This window comes from Dipteris shenzhenensis, chromosome 20, assembly GCF_047967505.1.
Source record: "Dipteris shenzhenensis isolate YYH24624 ecotype China chromosome 20, Dip_SZ_1.0, whole genome shotgun sequence".
In the NCBI taxonomy this organism is placed as follows: domain Eukaryota; kingdom Viridiplantae; phylum Streptophyta; class Polypodiopsida; order Gleicheniales; family Dipteridaceae; genus Dipteris; species Dipteris shenzhenensis.
The window spans coordinates 17,583,958-17,602,886 of NC_141615.1; the positions used below are offsets into that span (position 1 = coordinate 17,583,958).

The 18,929-nt window shown below is 41.6% G+C and overlaps 1 protein-coding gene across 5 annotated transcripts in view; it reads left to right on the plus strand.

The window, feature by feature from the left end:
- HOS15 (WD-40 repeat family protein) overlaps positions 1–13,819 on the plus strand; it is a 59,310-nt gene extending 45,491 nt beyond the window's left edge. For 2 of the 5 annotated variants that reach the window (XM_087391457.1, XM_087391458.1), the window contains exons 7-16: positions 6,131–6,281; positions 6,382–6,451; positions 8,833–8,991; positions 9,332–9,453; positions 10,113–10,187; positions 10,281–10,334; positions 10,446–10,519; positions 10,658–10,732; positions 13,169–13,224; positions 13,311–13,819. In XM_087391457.1, the coding sequence (XP_087247583.1) occupies positions 6,131–6,281; positions 6,382–6,451; positions 8,833–8,991; positions 9,332–9,453; positions 10,113–10,187; positions 10,281–10,334; positions 10,446–10,519; positions 10,658–10,732; positions 13,169–13,224; positions 13,311–13,546 (1,072 nt within the window). In that variant the 3' untranslated portion in view covers positions 13,547–13,819. The remainder of the gene's footprint in view (positions 1–6,130; positions 6,282–6,381; positions 6,452–8,832; positions 8,992–9,331; positions 9,454–10,112; positions 10,188–10,280; positions 10,335–10,445; positions 10,520–10,657; positions 10,733–13,168; positions 13,225–13,310) is intronic. The other 3 variants (XM_087391459.1, XM_087391460.1, XM_087391461.1) reach the window with 3 other exon arrangements.
- The last annotated feature ends 5,110 nt before the right edge of the window (positions 13,820–18,929 follow it).

The window sequence follows — 18,929 nt, forward strand, 5'->3', positions numbered from 1 at the left end:
TCAGCAAAGACACACAGAAAACATCATGGATCTCTTCAATTGCAAACATGCTGTAAAAAATCAGCAAGCACGTAATAACTTGGAGAAGCTGGATGCCCTTCTGCAATTGGCTAGAAAGAATATGCAAGATGCCCAAGCCAAGCTGAAGAAGTATGCGGATGAATGTAGGAGATATTTGTCTTTCAAGAGGGAGATTATGTGCGTTTGCGTCTCCATAAGAATCATTATGCCTCGCTGAAGTGTAATACACGAAGCTTGCTCATAGCTATTACGGTCCTACAAGATCATCCGCAAGATTGAGAGGTGGCGTATCAATTGGAGCTACCCCCTACCTCCAAGATCCATGATGCTTTTCCATGTGTCTTTGCTGAAGCCACATGTGGGACAGCATGTGCATGTTCTCCCAGAGTTGCCACCTATGGATGAGGAGGGTCATATCCTCTATGTACTTGAGTATATCGTGGGCTTCAGAGATTATGTACTCTGCAACAAGGTATGCATAGAGTACCTCATCAAATGGAAGGGAATCCCTGAGGATGAGCAGTCATGGCAGCTGAAGCCTTTACCGTTACCAAGATCAGCCTTTTGAAGCAAATCGTTGGAATCTTGGGGCACCCGAAGGGCTGAAAACCCTAATCGCAGCAGATTCAGGCGGCTGGAACAGAAATTGCAGTAGAATCTCTTCTGTACGACACTCACATGTGCGAAGGTTGCAAGACTATGATGTTGGAACAAATCGCAATTTGGTCTGGTAGGAGAAGAACAATTCGCAGCAATGGAAAGAGAGAGAACAAAACACAGCACTACGGCCCATAAATAAGGGCTGGACCCCCCCGAAGGTCTTTATTGCAATAGGAAATACTTTGTACAACTGGCTTTGAGAAGAGCATGAAGCTGAGTACAATTTTGAATGCATCTGGGAGGCCTAGGGCCCTTCTTTTATAGACTAGGCCTAGCAGAAAGCTAGGGCGTGATTTCTAAAAGCTACTTTTACATAAAAGACAAGTTTTTAAGCTTTCTTCATAAATTGGAGGCTTTAGTCGCCTTTTTAGTCTTGTGGGTTCTCTTTTTAAAGAGGTGTCCCATTGTCCTTGCTTTGGAGTCTTGTGGGACCTGCTTTTTGTGCTTTTTCCCCCAATCTTTGGTCCTACACATTGCACAAACAAATTCCATCACTTTAACCCATTAGAGGTTAGCGAAATGCATGCATTCCTAGTTCCTAGTCCCTTGTGGGCATGCCCACAGTTCTCTTTTACCAATGCAAAGCAAAAGTAAAACAATAAAACTTATCTTAGTTAACCAAAGTCAGCATTCTTTGACCAAAGTCAATTCTAATAAAGATTATACTTTTATTTCTTGAGAGAAGTACAAATGGTGACAGCAGCCCGAGAGTATTGTCTAGATATTTCTCACTAACTCCCCCTTAGAAGTACTACTAATCTAGCCCTTTCCCCCCCCCTTCATTACGGCCATCCCTTCCCATTTTGCCCTCAAATTTGATGTACTAGCTGTTGCAAGACAGCATGATGATGATCAGTCTGTGAGACCTATCTTGGTGTGCCTTGATTTTTCACGCCCTTTCATTGTGGAGGCAGATGCTAGTTGCAAAGGATTGGGGGTTGTTTTGAGGTAGGAACACTGGGTACTAGCCTTTGAAGGCAGGAAGTTTGATGCCAAGGAACTCAATTACCATGTTTATGTGTTGCATGCTTTCAAAACAGATCATAGGACACTCAGTTGCTTCCTCACTCAGCCAAATTTGTCATATAAGCAAAAGAGGTCGTTGGCTGCAGTTCAACCCTTTTGAAATTGAGTACAGAAAAGGGAGGAAAATGTGGTTGCAAATGCCTTGTCCAAGATGTGGGCTTGCCATTTGTCTGCTATCTCTACCATATATCAGGAATGGATTGATGGCATGCAGGAAGAGTATGTGCAGAATTCGAAGGCAGTTCACATATTTTCAGATTTGCAGCAGCCGTGTAGCCAGGGTCATCTAGAATTCAAGTTGCATAATGGGCTGTTGTGGTGCAGGACATGATTTATTTAGTGACATGATTCATCTGGTTTTGCAAGAAATGCACTCCTCTCCCATGGTTGGACATGCGGGTCTCACTAGGACATATGAGAGAATCAAATAGAGCTTTATCTGGGAAGGCATGTGGCGGGATGTGGTTAAATATGTGGCTGAATGCTTGCCTTGCCAATAGAATAATGTGGACAACAAATTACATGCGGGTTTCTTACAGCCATTACCCATTCCAGAAGGCAAATGGACACACATAGCCATGTATTTCATCACAGAATTGCCTTCTAAAGAATGGGTGGATAGAATGACAAAACCTAACATCATCTTTGTTGTGGTGGATAGAATGACAAAACCTAACCGCTTCATACCCACGAAGACCCGGTATTCAGCATCAGAAGTTGCTTGGCAATTCGTTGAGCATGTCTTTAAGCATCATGGTTTTCCTCGGGAAATTGTCAATGGCAGAGATGGAAAATTTATGAATCACTTTTGGCAAGAGTTATTTACAGTTGTGGGTACTTTATTTACACCTAGCACTGTATACCATCTTGAGGCTGATGACGAGTTGGAAAGGATGAACAAATAGGTGGAGGAATACTTGAGGCACTTTTGTCATGATACTCAGAAGTCTTGGGATAAGTGGCTGGCACTTGCTGAATTTTGCTACAACAGTACACTTGTAGACATGGCTGTGATTTAATGACTTGGAGAAGATGGATGCCCTTTTGTAGTTGGCTAAAAAGAATATGCAGGATGCCCAAGCCAAGCAGAAGAAGTATGCGGATGAGTCTAGGAGATATTTGTCTTTCAAAGAGGGAGATTATGTGCATTTGCATCTCCATAAGAACCGTTATACTTCGCTCAAGGGTAATACCAACACGAAGCTTGCTCACAGGTATTACGGTCCTTACAAGATCATCCGCAAGATCGGATAGGCAGCGCATCAATTGGAGCTACCCCCTACCTCCAAGATCCATGATGTTTCCATGTGTCTTTGCTGAAGCTACATATGGGACAGCATGTGCATGTTCTCCTAGAGTTGCCACCTATGGATGAGGAGGGTCATATCCTCTGTTCGTGAGCATATCATGGGCTTCAGAGATCATGTGCTCCGCAACAGAGTATACATAGAGTACCATCAAATGGAAGGGACTCCCTGAGAATGAGCAGTCATGTATGTATGAGGTTCCTTCATGACCCGCATGAATCACCCCACAAGGCGTGTCATTATTGCGACTAGTGCGAATGCCTCATGACTAGTCGTTGCCTTTCATCTTGCGCCTCCCGTTCTATATAGATGTGTCTCATGACCCGTCGCCAGGGCCTCACGTAGTCTTCCGTCCTGTGCCTTTCGTCCATCGTGTCACCGTCTCCATCGGCATCATCTGCCGTCCATCATCGTTGCCTTCTTGCATGCAGACCTTAGACTTAGGTCTTGATTAATTCCTAGGTGAGCCTAAGCCTGACAATCCTAATAGTTTTTGGTTAGTACTATACTAACTGTCCTAGTTGACCTAGGAGACAAACCCCCTTAAAAAGAAAAAAGGGGAGGAAGAAAGTCAGTTTTTCTAGCCTCCTTCCACAGCCCCATTTGGTCTCATTCTGGCACCATTTCAAAGCCTCTTCGTCAACCTCTCTCCCGAGCTTCTCCATCGGCATTTTCAGTGGTTCTACACGCCACTCCCACAAAAGATATTAGAACAATAATCCAACTGATATTGCCCTTGGTGCAAGGTCCGCTTTCTTGCTTGGGCACCTGTATCTCAGAGCTATACAGCCCCGTTTGAAGCCCCCTCTCAAGTCCAAATTTGCAGAGTCACCAGATTGATGAACTTTAGTGCTCCAATGACAATGGGCATATAATAGCTCATAAGGATCAATCAACTGTGTCTGGGTTCTTGCACTGGCACTCTCCTTATCCATTTGGATCTACAGCAGCTCATCAGGCAATAGCTGCACCAGAACACTAAGAGACCCCTCTAGATCTGCCAAGTCATAACGTCCAAACAAAATGCCAACTAGTAACATACTGTCAATTGAGTCAGTGGGAACAACCCCTCGTGTCTCGAGGTCTTGCATGAAAGCCTATCTCGGTGAAAGACTCCATTCCCATTGCACTTGTTTGGTAGGTACCGCTGCCACAAATGAGCAAGCAATCCTCCGGATGGATCTAGAAAGCTTGTTGGCATTGCATCCTGCCGCGTGCTACTAGAAGGTTGGAGTATATGTCATAGTGGCGGTAACACTGTCCAGGTGGTTACTGGTCCCCTCACTATTCCTTTGAGGATACTGCCGTCCATAATGTCCTTTTTGACCACATCTGCTACATGTACGTGACGCCTTGTCCCATTCTTCAGCTATCAACTGCTTCCCTCCTCTCTACACAGTTGCCAAAGCCTCAAGCTGACTCTCATAGGTACGATCTATAAATCTCTCCTGGTTAAGCACCATCAAGACCAATTTTGTTATCAAGGACGAATAGAAGACACCCTATTGAGAGGATAACTGGGATAGTAAAGTTATGGCCATGTCCTTGGACGATATCTGCAGGATTGCCTGCTGAAGTTCCAGTAAATTTAGATGTGCTCCCGCATCAATGAAGACTTCTTGGGATCCATCAATCTCGACTGGACGTCCAGGGAAACCCTCTTCATGGGTGAGGTTCGATTATACAAGGACACCAAGTGCTCCCAGATACTCTCGGCCTCCTACTGCTCCAGGATGCTAAGGTTGGATGCAAGGGGATCAGGCCTGGTAACTCCAACCAAAATGAAGTCTGCCAGATCATACGATTGTAACCCAGACTCTACCATGACCCGCCAGACTCGGTAATTAAGTCCATCTAATTGACGGTCAATCGGGATCGTGGGAAAAATGGGAAATTTTGTCTTGTTCTTTGCCATCTTGGACAAAGTTGCCATGTTGGAGTGAAGAGGGAATTAAACGGAGAAAAGAGGGTGGATGGGATAGAAAGAGAGAAGAGGATGGACGGAAAGAAGGGGTTGGATGTGGTGATGAAGAGGCTATGGGCCTACAAGACCACCACACCTTGCTGTCCACCCTTGAGAAAACCTCCCTTCGAATCTGAAAACACCCTCAAAGTGTGCGTACCTTCCTTGACTCCCAGACAGTCCACACCTCACACAATCCTCCTCACAAACACCTCCGAACAACAGCCCTATACCTCCACTCTGTTTTCATCCATCATATTCAAATCCATCTCTTTCCATTAGAAAGACTACAAAAAACATCCTTCTTATAGTGCTTTATGTTGATGACTTGATCATCACTAGTTCAAATGTGCATTTCATCTCAAATCTAAGAGTCATCACACCTCAGAGTTTGACATGAATGGTATGGGAGAACTCCATGATTTTATCAAGATCACAAGCATTACACTTTCTTAGGGCAATTATACTGAAATGGTACTTAAGCAATTTCATTTACATGATTGTAAGCCACTCCCTACTCCTATGGAATGAAACATCAAATTGTCCAGCACTTGACAAAATTGTCCAAATTTAGATCCTCCTCAATACAAGTAGCTCATTGGCAGCTTTATCGACTTGACTATGACCATGTATAACGTTTCTTATTTGGTCAGTGTGGTCATTCAATTCATACAAAATCCCAAGAAGACTCGCTCACTAGAGTGACATTAGGAGATATTGACTTCCAACGTCATTTCCTATGTAGCTTTAGATGACCGGAGAAAACCATTAAGTACAATTAAAGCACAGCAACTCATACCGTGAGAGGGCAAGTTAGCAAGTTGATAAAGCAAGGGTGCTTTGTGAAAGAAAAAGCTGAAGTGATTAAAGGTATGACAGTATGAATTGACAGATAACCTTTTTTGGGTGGCTGAGATCGATCTATCTTCAGTTTTCTTCGACATCTTTTCAAGTTATATGCTAACCTTGCACCCTTAATCAGTGCTGTCCAAGTTTTGTATTTGCTCTTGTTTTGACATTATTCATAGTAGCTTCTAATGCCCCCTATTTCTGATTCCTCAAAGATTTCTCTTTTAACAGCTCAATGAGGGCATGCTTTTTGTCCTCTTTTTGCGTAATTGTAACTCCCTTTTGTTGTCTTCCTTTGGAGCAGCTCGGGAGACTCTACAGCGAGGATATGGACAATCCCGGATGGGCCATCTGGAGCCACAGCACAGGCTGCAACTCCAAGATCCCTTGTGTTAAAGCACTTTAAGGGCAAGACAAATGAGAAGAGCAAAGATGTCACCACATTGGATTGGAATGTGAGCATTTTCTGGCAGGTTATGTTGGTAAATGGTTTGGCATTTTTTGGGCAGGGTGTGAATATGATCCAAAAATTGTCGTCTTTTGTAAATTTTTGAGGTGCAGGGTGAAGGAACCTTGCTTGCCACTGGCTCCTATGATGGGCAAGCTAGAATTTGGAGTAAAGATGGTAAGCTTGCAGAATACATGCATCCCTTACTTTAGGACAGGGTTTCAAAAGGCATTTATTGGTGGCTTTTGGAGGTGCCACCCGCGGGGGGGGGGCTTTGGCCTTCTTTTTTTGACTTGGGAATCTTGTGTGCTTGAATGCAATTTTGTGTCATTTTCCAGGCGTACCATTATCCACCAGTCTTCTGTGCTTACATCTGGTGTGTTGTTACATCCTGCATGCTGTGATTGTGCCAAGAGTCTTTCATATTTTATCTTGGCTGTCCGTTTATTTGAAAAAATAATTGCCTTCGGTTTTACTCATATTTTATATTGGCTGTCCGTTTATTTGAAAAAATAATTGCCTTCGGTTTTACAAGCTGAATTTGTGCTCTGAGGCCTGCCTTTGCGGTCTTGTGTTTGTTCTGTTATCTTTAAAACCAAGTAAATGTGTATATGTGGATGCCTTTATTGTAGCATCTCTTGAGGCATCAATTGAAAGCCCAATAAAAGTTTGAGATTTGTAGTGCTTTAATCAGATTTTTCTTTCGTACCCACCTTTCATGGATTGAGGAGAAACACCTTGGATTTGAGAATGAATGTTGGTCTTTGAAGGAGCATGTTTTCGAAGCAGAGATTATCTGCTTGTACTTTCTTTGCATGGTTGTAGGTCTATTTGTTGGCAAAGCAGTTTATTGAGCATTTTAAGGGAATAAAAGAGGACACAGCTGTTGAACCATATGATTTCCCATTGATGTCCACCCATGCCCAATGGTACATGTGTTGAATGAAGTGATGGTAAGAGCCAAAATACTGTTAATTGCAATTGCAATGTAGAAACCTCAACTCTCCACATGTGGTCAACCTCTGTGTGGCTGGCCACGGCAAGCCTCATTGCATGCAAGATTTTCGTGTTGATAACGTTGTAGGAACTCCCACTCTCCACCAAGATGAAAACAGCTCTACTATTGTCTTGCCTTGGATATGTATTGCATGTCAAAACTTCTTGGAATATGGAGTACACCCTAGCCTATGTATTCTGCCTCCTACATGTTGTCAATTTGCTCTAGTCGTGTCCTGGACCTAAATGTTGATCTGGATTGAATTTTAGGATGGATCCAGGTGAGAATTCCAGTTCCTAGTGCAAATCACTTAAGCAGGTGTCTCTTGGGGCTGCCTGTAGATGATGAAACTATGCCAGAATACTGGTTTGATTGCTGGAGTTCTAGACCCTGGGTGGAGCAGATGGAGATTGGGTGACTTCCTGAGAGCTGTAGCAGAAATTCACTGCTGCAAACTACTTGCACTGGAACAGGAGAGGAAGGGCTGGAAGGTGAAGGCATGCTGCAAGGGCTTCAATTGGCTCTAGAAGCCCATTGCGATCGCAGCAATAGTGTGCTGATGGCTGATCTAAGTGCTGGAATGGAGCAGCAGATGTAGCAAGGAGCTATGTACAGCATTTGTTGATGAAGATAACTGTTCGGTTTGTGATGTCCCATAAAAAGAGCTCTCACAAAAAAACTCAGGTGTGGAGAGTAAACATGTGCGAAAAATAATAAATAAACAAACGGGAAAAATTATTCATTAAATGATTGATAGAGTTATTGTGATAATGTCGCTGCACTTTATGTACGTCACATATCTGGCATAGTGTGGACTACATACTAGCAGTCCAAATATCGATATCTGTGTCTATATTAAATGACACCTATTGCCCAAAGTTCCAAACTAAAATGCAGATCGCATCTTATTTTTACACACTTAGGAATAGGCACATTCTCTGCAGGCAAGGTACTAGAGAAGAGAGTCAATCAGCACTGTCTTTAAAATCTTGTTCAATCTTTTCTAGAGACGCAAAGTTTCACCCATTTAGTATGCTTATGTAGAGAAGCTATGAGACGTACTTACGAAAAGGGACCACCTTGTCAAAGGTGCGAACAAAATTATAAAAAACTAAACGAAAAAATAAAAACTGCTGTGCCTTGGACAATTACTTTAGGCAGACTTCTGTGTCCCATCACATGTACAAAATCATTTTTGTACACACAATGAAATCCATCTTTCTGTTTAAATGCATAGTCCACTAATTACAGTACTTGAAACCACCAGTTTTATGTTCCCATAAAGGTTTCAAGACCAAGAACGAAAGCTAGCTTCAGTTCAGCTAAATTCCGAACCTATTGGTGCAATTGGTATGCCACATCATCACCATTTTAGTAAGTGGAATCTTGTGTTCTGTTCAGCATATGCACACAATTCGTGGTGCCTATGGACGAACCTTGGTGTTATAAAGCTATCTGTGTGTGTCAATGTGTAATTGGTTTCCAGTATCTAATTGCTTTCCAGCCTTTGGTGTACATTCTTATGTTTATTGCATGGTATTAATAATGTGTTTCTGATCAGGTGAACTTAAAAACACTCTAAACAAGCATAAAGGACCAATTTTTTCTTTGAAATGGAACAAAAAGGGAGATTGCTTATTGAGTGGCAGTGTGGACAAAACAGCCATCATTTGGGATGCAAAAACGGGCGATGTGAAGCAACAGTTTGAGTTCCATGCGGGTAAGCACAGTCTGAATTCTAGCCTAGCTTCTAAAAAGCAATGTCAACTTTGTGTGGCAGGTTTTTCATTGGGGGAGTCATAGCTTGTTTTGGGTGTCTTCCTTTTTGGTTGTTGTTTGTGTCTGCTTGTGTGTGTGCGCACGCGTGCGTGCATGCATTCGGAGGGAGGGAGAGAGAGAGAGAGAGAGAGAGAGAGAGTATCTTGGTTTTGGCAACTTTTGGCTCGTGTGTGGCCTTTACAGTAAATTGATAGGCTTGTTACGGAAGGATCTTACTAGAATCGATAAGGAAGCCACCTGCCTTCCCCGTCATTCATACTTATCTTATAGTCATCTGGCAGCTCCAACCTTGGATGTGGATTGGCGAAACAATGTATCATTTGCAACTTGCTCAACAGACAAAATGATCTATGTATGCAAGCTTGGAGAAGCACGTCCAATAAAAGCATTTGCTGGACATCAGGTATAACAATGACTTATATTTGTTTTCATGCTTAGATTTGCCCTGGGGAGATCTGCTAGATGTCACAGGAATGAAAGGTGGATTTCGAGCGTAGTCACAAGTTTCAATGAGCAGAGAAAGCGGGCTAGGGCTCTAAATAATCTATAGAGTATAGCTTTCTTTCTTTGCATTATTATATGCAGGTACCACCATTCATAACAAATGGGGAACGATATCTTAGAGGAGGAATAGGAGGCTCGTTATCTATTGAAAATGAATGTATGTAGTATGCCAATGCACATGCACATGCACACACAGGCTGCCTTTGGGCTCGGGGTAAAGCTCAGCTGAGCACCACCCCTACCAATGGGTTGTTTGGCTATGTTAAAAGCTTTTGCCATGGAATGTTTAGGGGCTTGCTATGTATATGCCTGTTTCATACTCGGGATGTTGAGTACATTGTTGTATTTCAGGGCTGTATTTATGTCTTTTAGGGAAGATGCTTCCAACTGAGTAGGGTGTGAAAGTTGTATTGGTTTAAGCAATGCACACCACACGCACATGCACGAGGAACTTTGAGTTACCAACTGTAGAAAATTATTTTCAATGGTTTTGGGCTTATTGAAAGGATTGTGCAACTGTGAGTCTGGAGAATCTGATAATGCTGGCTCAATTTTCAGGATGAGGTGAATGCAATAAAGTGGGATCCGTCAGGGTTGTTGCTTGCTTCATGCTCCGATGATTACACGGCAAAGGTGGCCTTACCTTTATCAACTTTATTATATTTTATTTTTGTGATTTTTATCATGAATGAATTCGTGCACTTAATAATGCCTTTCTAATTCCAGATTTGGAGTCTGAAGCAAGATAAGTGCCTGCATGACTTAAAAGACCACACAAAGGTGAGCAATGCACAAGAAGCCCTAGCTTTTGAAGGTGCTAACCTGCTAAAGAGATGCTGTTCTAGTTTCATTTGAACACGGAAGTTAATCTGGCATATTACTTCGATTCAGGAGATATATACTATCAAATGGAGTCCTACAGGACAGGGAACCAGCAACCCTAATTTGCCATTAGTGCTTGCAAGGTATGTAAAATTCTTTCATGGTGAGGTTTTCCTTTGTTAAGGTGAACAATTTCAGTTTGGTTTACATTTTTCTTTTGAAAAGGTTACATACTTGTTTCTCTTAGTTGAAATGGATTTCTTTTTATATTCCTGTAACAGCGCCTCCTTTGATGCAACGATAAAGTTGTGGGATATAGAGCAAGGGGTGCAGTTGTTTAGCCTGACCCAACACAGGTATCTATAAAACCCAACCTGTTGTAGTTCTAATTATCTAAGTTGTGTAGGGCAATACTTGTTTCCAAGGACGTTTACTGTGTTTTCAGCTTTGTCCAGTTGGGCCATTCGTTTTTTGCAACCCAAAGAATGTTTATTATAGGTTGTAGCCAATCCGGTGGATTCTTTTGATTCAATAAAAGCCTCCTGCGGTCAAGCTGAAACGGTAGTGATTTGCCTCGAAGATTTGTATTAGAAGGGTCTTGTATGTAGGGGCTGAAACAAATGTCACATCAGGGTTGGTTATGCATGCGTGTCTAGCCCATAAGACATAGAAGACAGCTATAAAAACAAATGATAGATACCCCCCCTCCCCCGCCCCCAAAAAAAAAAAAAAAAAAAGGAAGAAAGAAAACACTCACACACACAGATGTCCGCCCACCACGAGCAGTTTAGGGGGGTCCTTGGACAGCCCTAGATTCTAGATCATGATCTAGATTAGCTATTTTCATATAAGTATTCTTTTTTGTAGTTGGCACTTGCCGTGTTACTCAACTTTTGAGCCCTCTCGTTGTTTTCACTTTGAGTTTTCTCTACAGTGTATAGTATACTCGAGACATGCCACATTGTGGCAGTTGCTCAACAGTAGCTCTCATGATATGTTTAATTTTGATGTTTAAACTTCACAAACTTGAAGTTAATTCAACCTTCGTATTGTAGGCTGTAGCTATTAGTATGTCCCCCCTCTCATACTAATAGTCAAGTTTTGGTTTAAGTTAAATTCTTATGTTAACTGTTTAAGTTGGGCTCACATTTTCCATAAAACTGTAGGTCTTCTTATCATTTCCATAAACCACAGGTCCAAATGCAACCCAACCCGCACATAAGAGCAGTAGCATCATGTTTGGGTTAGTTGATCAGCACCCTCATTTTGAGCATGATATGTAATCATAGTTTTTTCCATACGTTACCATACGCATACGTCAGACAAGTATGGAAGTATGATTGGAGTATGGTTCAGCCCCTAGGGCTGAAACATACGTGACCCTAATTTTACCTAAAAAAATATACATTGTACACATTACATTGACATAGAGCTACAAAACTTTCAACTTGAAACTTCAAACTTAAAACTTGTATTAATATTAAAGTCATGAATTCATGAATCATGATTCATGAAAGTTCAAAGAGTCCAGCCTCCAGAGACCAGAGTCATTTGGAATCTGGATTCTAATATATAGTGTCAATGATAGATCAATACTACACCAAACATCATGATCAAAGGTAGTTAGGTAGTAGAAACTTGGAAGTAGTTACTACAAAGGCAAAACATTGTATAAGAAAAGGCTGCCACAGCCCGGAAATAAGCTGAAAATTGAAATGCATCACAATTCACAACCGATGAGGCTCAAGCCTCACGCTGCATCCTCATCCTCATTCTCTTGCTCATCCTTATCCTCATCATCATCTGCATTAGTGCCATCCTCCTCATCCTCCTTGAGACCATCCTTGAGGCCAACCACAGCCAAAGTCGTCCAACAGTGTAAGGAGTACAGATTAGCAGCATACGGACTAGAATAGTTCTAAAAAATGTGTTTTCCAAGGTTTTGGCCAGGCACAAAATTGATCCCCTTTCCCCCCCACAACAAAACCCTCCCCACACACACCAAAAAAAAAAAAACTCGTACGGAAGGCCATACAGAAAAAACGTCCGTATGCGTACGGACGTGACTATGTCTGTAATGGTTCTTTTGTTTGAGATTGCTCAATTGTCTTGCACATCTTCTTCAATAATTCCTTAGTGGAACCTCTTCAAGAATGCTTCCTCGTCAAGTCCTAGTTCCTTTTGGTGGAACCTCAGGGTTCCTTCCCTTATCTATTCCTAGTTCCTAAAATCACTGGTCAGGTACATATGAAGAAGAATAATATCTATTCCTAATTCTTAAAATAACTGATGGGGTATCGTAGGAAGAATAATGTATATACTTTTCCTCATTATTGATATGGCATAACCAATGGAAGCTTTGTAGATGAATTCTCCCTCTATACTGTATGATCTTAGAATTTCGACCTTATGCATCGTAGGGATGCTATTTTGATAATTCTTTCACCACTATTATCGTGTAGGTGAGTTGTGTTCTGGCTTGTTTGCTTATATTAAGCTACTTTCTTGAGTGGTTCTTAAACTGATTGTGTCATACTACTCACACTATTTTGATAGGTCTTTGCACTGTCCTGTCCTACATTTCCTGTTACCCTCCTTTATTTTCTTGAATTCGATTTACTTCTCGTAGGGCATACTGGGAGTCTCTTTTACATCCTGGGACAGCTAATATCCCACTAATCTCGTTGCCTTGGCTACCAAGTCACTAGAGTGTTGCTTGGACACTGTACTTCTCATTGTAGTCACCTCTTTGGGCCCTTTGTCACGTCTTCCTTGGCTTCCTTGGGTGCTAGGTTTTGTATCCCCGTCTACTCACCAGATATGTTGTTACGCAATTGTTTAGAACCAGGTTAGTTTTTTGATGGTTCTATTGCTTGTAAAGAAGTGTAAAAGTGTATCTTAGATTACTTCCTAACACACAATATTGCTTCTCAGTGAGCCGGTCTATTCAGTTGCTTTCAGCCCAAATGGAGAGTTTCTTGCCAGTGGTTCGTTCGACAAATGTTTGCACATTTGGTCAGTGCAGGATGGAAGTTTGTTGCGTACTTATAGAGGTAGTGGTGGAATCTTTGAGGTTTGTTGGAACAAGGAAGGTGACAAAGTTGCTGCTTGTTTCTCCAATAACACTGTTTGTGTTCTGGATTTTAGAATGTGACAGTTTCATAAAATAAAGGCTATTTGAGAAAATAGGTGGTATCCTTGTCATTTTATTAATAATTCTTTCATCGAAAGGCATAATTCAATGCTCACTAAGGAATCACAGCCTCAAAAGTGTTTATATTTAATAGAAATATATTTGCGCACTGTCACAAAAAAATCTGATTTGGAAATTGAAATTCTCAATTGAGTATCTGATCACAATATATTGGTTGATAGTACTTTCCTTTATTTGGGGAGTGCCTCATTTCTTGGAACCTGATGATAATATTTTAATGGGAGCTATAGTGTAAAACAACCACGTAGAGCAACCATATTGTCAAATGATGGTGTAGATAAGGGCGTATCGAGAGACTTTTCCGTGATCCAGCGTATCAAAAGAAAGAGTTTCTGCAATGCTCTTAGCACAATAGCAATGGGCCCAGCCTGTATGTATGAAAAAGGTTTTGTACCCAATTCATGGTGTTAATACATGGCTGACTTGGGGAAGACCTGTTATTTGAATCTGTGATCTTTTTTCATTATGGAGCATGGTCCCTGATACGATTCTCTGGTTTATCTCTAGTCCATTGATGATCCATTTTCATGCATGTAGTTGGCTACATTTGCAGTTCCCCCTATCTGAACCCCTCCTTGAAGCATTTAACAAGAAAAACCTTGTAAATGTCTTTGCTTCTTGAAGTAAAATGTTGGTCGAGTAACTAGTTATTTGCAGTTATCGACGACTAATTGGCAATGTCTAATGCTTTGATTTATGTTGAGTTGATAAACAATTATGAGGTGTCTAATTGTGAATGTGATTGAACATGTTAACACACTAGAATTTATCATAATGGTCTAGATAACGATAAACATCAGAGCTTTCATGATATAACTAATATGGCTGCAATTCAGTCACCGCCATGTATACCATAAAACCAAATACCATAAATGAAGGCAAATTAGCAATATTGGGTCTATATAATAGTCATTCTAAGCAATGTTTTTTCTACTTCAACGAAAAAACATAGCTTACATAAAAGACCTCTTCCATTAGATATGGCTCAAACATTTCTCTCTTACGCAATCGCAGTTACATAAAAGACCTCTTTCATTAGATACGGCTCAAACGTCTCTCTCTTTAGAGGTAGCAACATGTTTCTCTCTTTAGATCCGTGCAATGATAGCATGACTGTTGGCTGCAAGCTTTAAATTGGGGGTTGAAAGTAGCATCCTTCCATCTTTAGTGTACAATTTTGATGCAACCTACTACTCACGTCCAAAGAATGCTCACATAGCACCCAATTTTACTTTTGCTCCTCATTCTCTTGGAATAATCCAAATTGAAAAGGACATTGGGAGCATGAAATTGAGAATAATCCGCAACACCGGGAGCATGGAACAAATTCATGAATCTTGCCAAGTGGAAGATTAGAAGATATATTTTTTCACTCAATTTCAAGAGTAATTGCAACGATTACACATGGGTGCACATGCATGCATGTAGATATGCATGCATGTACATAGGTATGTGTGTATGTAGATAATCTTAAAACGATTGTTTGATAATGCTCTGAAGAATTGGTACTTGTAAAGAGAAGGATCACCAAAGGTTCAATGATTGCAATCATTCCATTGAGTCCATAGTGCTCGATAATGAATGAGTCCATAGTGCTCGATAATGAATCCCATAAAATAGAAGATCAAACCCTTGTTGCATAGGATGAAAGCCAAACAACCAAAAATTCTTGTCAATAGATGCACTGGGGAAATGAGCCTATAGCCATTGGTAATGGCAAAACATGAGGCATAGACTCGTATGGACAGACATCGTCAACTAGTGGCATGAGCAATATTGCGACGAGCTAAGATTTGCCCAAAGGGAAGAACCCCAAGCATAACCCTTCATAAAAAGAACTTCTGTTGAAGAGGGAGTTTACTCCAAATGTGTTGCATTCTTAACCACTACCACCACCTCCAAGAGGAGGATGTCATAGGCCAACTTCGATTGGCATGAAAAGAAACCCAAAGGGAAGGCAACAAAATTCAATACAAAGATGCACTCGTGATATGAGCTAATGGTAATGCATGGCAAGCATGATCATTTGATTCGAGAACCCAATCTTTGGGACGATTATGAATCTCAAGATAAGTTACTGGTTAAAAATCACAGAGCATCTGTGATAATATATGCGGCCGATAATGGTGTCCAAAGCATATTGCCTGACAGCTGTAGGAAAAGAGAGAACCATACGAGTTGTATCTAGCACATCTTCCACATGGAAGATACCTTTAGACCAAGAAAATAAGAGTGGCGAGGTTCTTGTAAGACCAAATGAGGTCTAAAGGCCTTTGACCAATGAAGACTCTTAACTCATAAAGAGTTGCTTGCAAGTTTCCTCGCCAATCCATTTAAGATGGGAGAGTATGTGCTTCCAATTAGCAATCAAATGATAGACAAATGAGCATCCCTTGACTTTGCCTTTAATATGACACGTACACATGCATGTGCACGCATGTACATGCACATGCATGCACATACACGCACACGCACACGCACATGTGTACGCGTGCATGTGTGTGCATGGAATCAATGGGCTTGGGTCAAAATTGCTCGGCTCAAAACACACACATGCACGCATGCACACGCACGTGCGCGTGTGAACACGCACGTGTGTATACACATGGAATCAATGAGCTTGGACAAAAAATGCCATGCTTAGGCTCTAATCAATAGGAGAGCAAAACATAACCTCATTTCTTGGAAAACATTGGAAGCCATTAATCAAGTATACCTTAGTTAACTCTATAAGAGGTACCTCACTATATAGGAGGCACGGTTTCCAAATTCGGCTATATATTTGGGAGGTGGTACACATGTATCGCACAAGGGGAAAGAAAAAGTTGAGAGAGGGTCCTCCGAAGCAAAGAGCATTGAGGGGGTGTGCAAAGCTACTCTGGAGATTAGATGCATCATCTCATGGTAGTGCAAATAGTGGTATACATGTATCACACCAGGGGAAAGAAAAATTTGACTGGCCCATGATGTTTGATGTGTCTACTCTCGCAAATTGATGGTGAATTCAGAAGCTCCTCAAAGAAGAACCTTGATGAGGAATTGGGGATTCCCTTATTGTTTCACTTGGAGTACTATAAACCAAAAGTGACTTGAGGACACCAAGTAGTGATCCGGATTTATTCAAGTCCGCTTGAGTCAGATACACACTTGAATAATTATTTTACACCCCACCGTTATGCACATACGGTCAACGTATACAAGATGTCGAGCCAACTTTTTTTATGCACGCACTTGGAAGCCCAAAATGGGAAGATGCCATGGAGGAGAAGATGTCTACATTGGATGCAAATGTGACATGGGAGCTAGTGCCTTTTGCCTAAGGATAAAAGAAAATTGGACGCAAGTGGGTGTACAAAGTGTTTCATGATGCAAATTGATATGTAAGAAGGCATAATGCAAGATTGGTTGCCAAGGGTTCTATATGTTAAATTAGCATGAAGGAAATCTTGAGAAGATAGAGACCACACGAGAGAGAGAGAGAGAGAGAGAGAGAGAGAGAGAGAGAGAGAGAGAGAGAGCACATGATAGAATTTCTCTATACAAAAGGTTAATTGTATTCCAACCCATACAAAGGACTCTCTTGGGCTCCTTCAAATAGATTCAAGAGTTCCATCCATTTGGGTATACAACCAGAGGACAACCACACACTTCTGCACATCCACCTCCACACAATTGCTTGCATCCTCCACCGCAAAGTACAATAACATGCTCCATGTGACACCATTAATGAGGTCCATGATCTTTCATGAGAACCTTTTCAGGAGAATCATGTGCATCCACTCACCCTTAACCTCTAGAGAGTGTTACTAAACCATGATTCTTTTTACACCCTCCCTCAATGTAACAATTGGGAAGAGTTACATTGGCTACATGGATACATGGCTTCCTAGATTACAAGGTTGAGGCCTTTGTATCTTAGGCATGTATAAGGTGAGAGTTTACAAGTATGGTTTTAAAGGATGTACTTGATGGTTGGATGGTTTTCACTCTTTGACCCTGCTAGTTTACTTGTGTATGACATGCTTTAGATAGTCATGCCATTTACTCCATATGCTTTCTACCTTGGCCACCCTCACACCATGGCCAACGAAGGGTTGCCACTCATGCACAAGTTATCGCAAGGCCTCCATTTTGTGACGATACCAACACGTCCTCCTTTGGCAATGAGGTGTAATAACCTCCTCCATGGGTAATGAGGGCATTCTTACAAATGATGGCAATGAGAAATGAAGGAGGGTCTTACCTCTTGACTTATTGCATCGTGAAGGCATTGTCTACTCCGGAATTACAACGAGTGCTTATGGGCATGTTGGTTTTATAGAACCTAAAGGAATATGAAAATACACCGCCGTTAGAGTTGATATGTGGCCTAGATTGTGCAAATGGTTACCGGTTGATGAAGAGGCTTCTCTTCTCTGTGCTTTCGGGCTTCTTTGTTTTGTGATTCGAGCTTGCACTATTTTGATTTTCTTTGCTTAGCTTGTGAGCGATTGTGTGTGGCTGCTGTAAGCTATAGCTTGCTGCACTTTAATTGCACTGCTCGTTTATTCCTCTGCTGCAATGCCTTGTTGCTCAATTGCTAGATTGCAGCTTGTTGGTCTCGTCTCGGCTCCTCAATGGAAGTTGCTCTATTTAACTATACTGGCATTGCATAGGCTGCTCACGACTTGCTTGACGAAATCTTTCTTTTGCACTGTGTTAGCTGACGGGGTGCTAGTTGCATCGCTTCACTACTAGCTTTGTGTCGCTCTGCTGCTTCAAAGTCTTTTATTGTAGTTTTTATCTGCCTCTATTGCTCCTGCGCTTGATCTAGTCGTTGGCTTCATTGCCTCATGGGAGCAGAGATGCTCTATTTTGTAATGTTGCTTTAGAGCTCCATTGCTATGTCACTGTCGTTGCTATGTGTGCTGACGTTTGCTTGCTGCCATTGCTTTGCAAATGTTGTTCTTGCAATGGCTACTACGCTTCTACTGAATTTCCTTTACTTCTGCTGCGAGCTATTGTTTTGTTGCAGTGTTGTTTTGCTCCTTTATCCACTGCTAACGACTGCTAGTTGCCCTACTTTGTTTGGGCTTTACTGCTGTCCACCACAGCATTGCTACATCCAAAAACAGCAAATAGGCTTGTAGGTGGCGGACTCGTACGGGAGACTTCTTAAACAGAAAGAGAAAGAATCAGGCACGAGAATACAGCTAACAGTGAGAAGACAGATATTTAGAGTAGGCAAGTTAAGCAAGAAGAGAAGAGCGCAAAGGAGCAAGATGAAAGAAGGAGCACTAGAGGAAAGAACCTCATACGGCTCTGATACCATGTTAAATTCTAAGCTAGAGAGCACAATG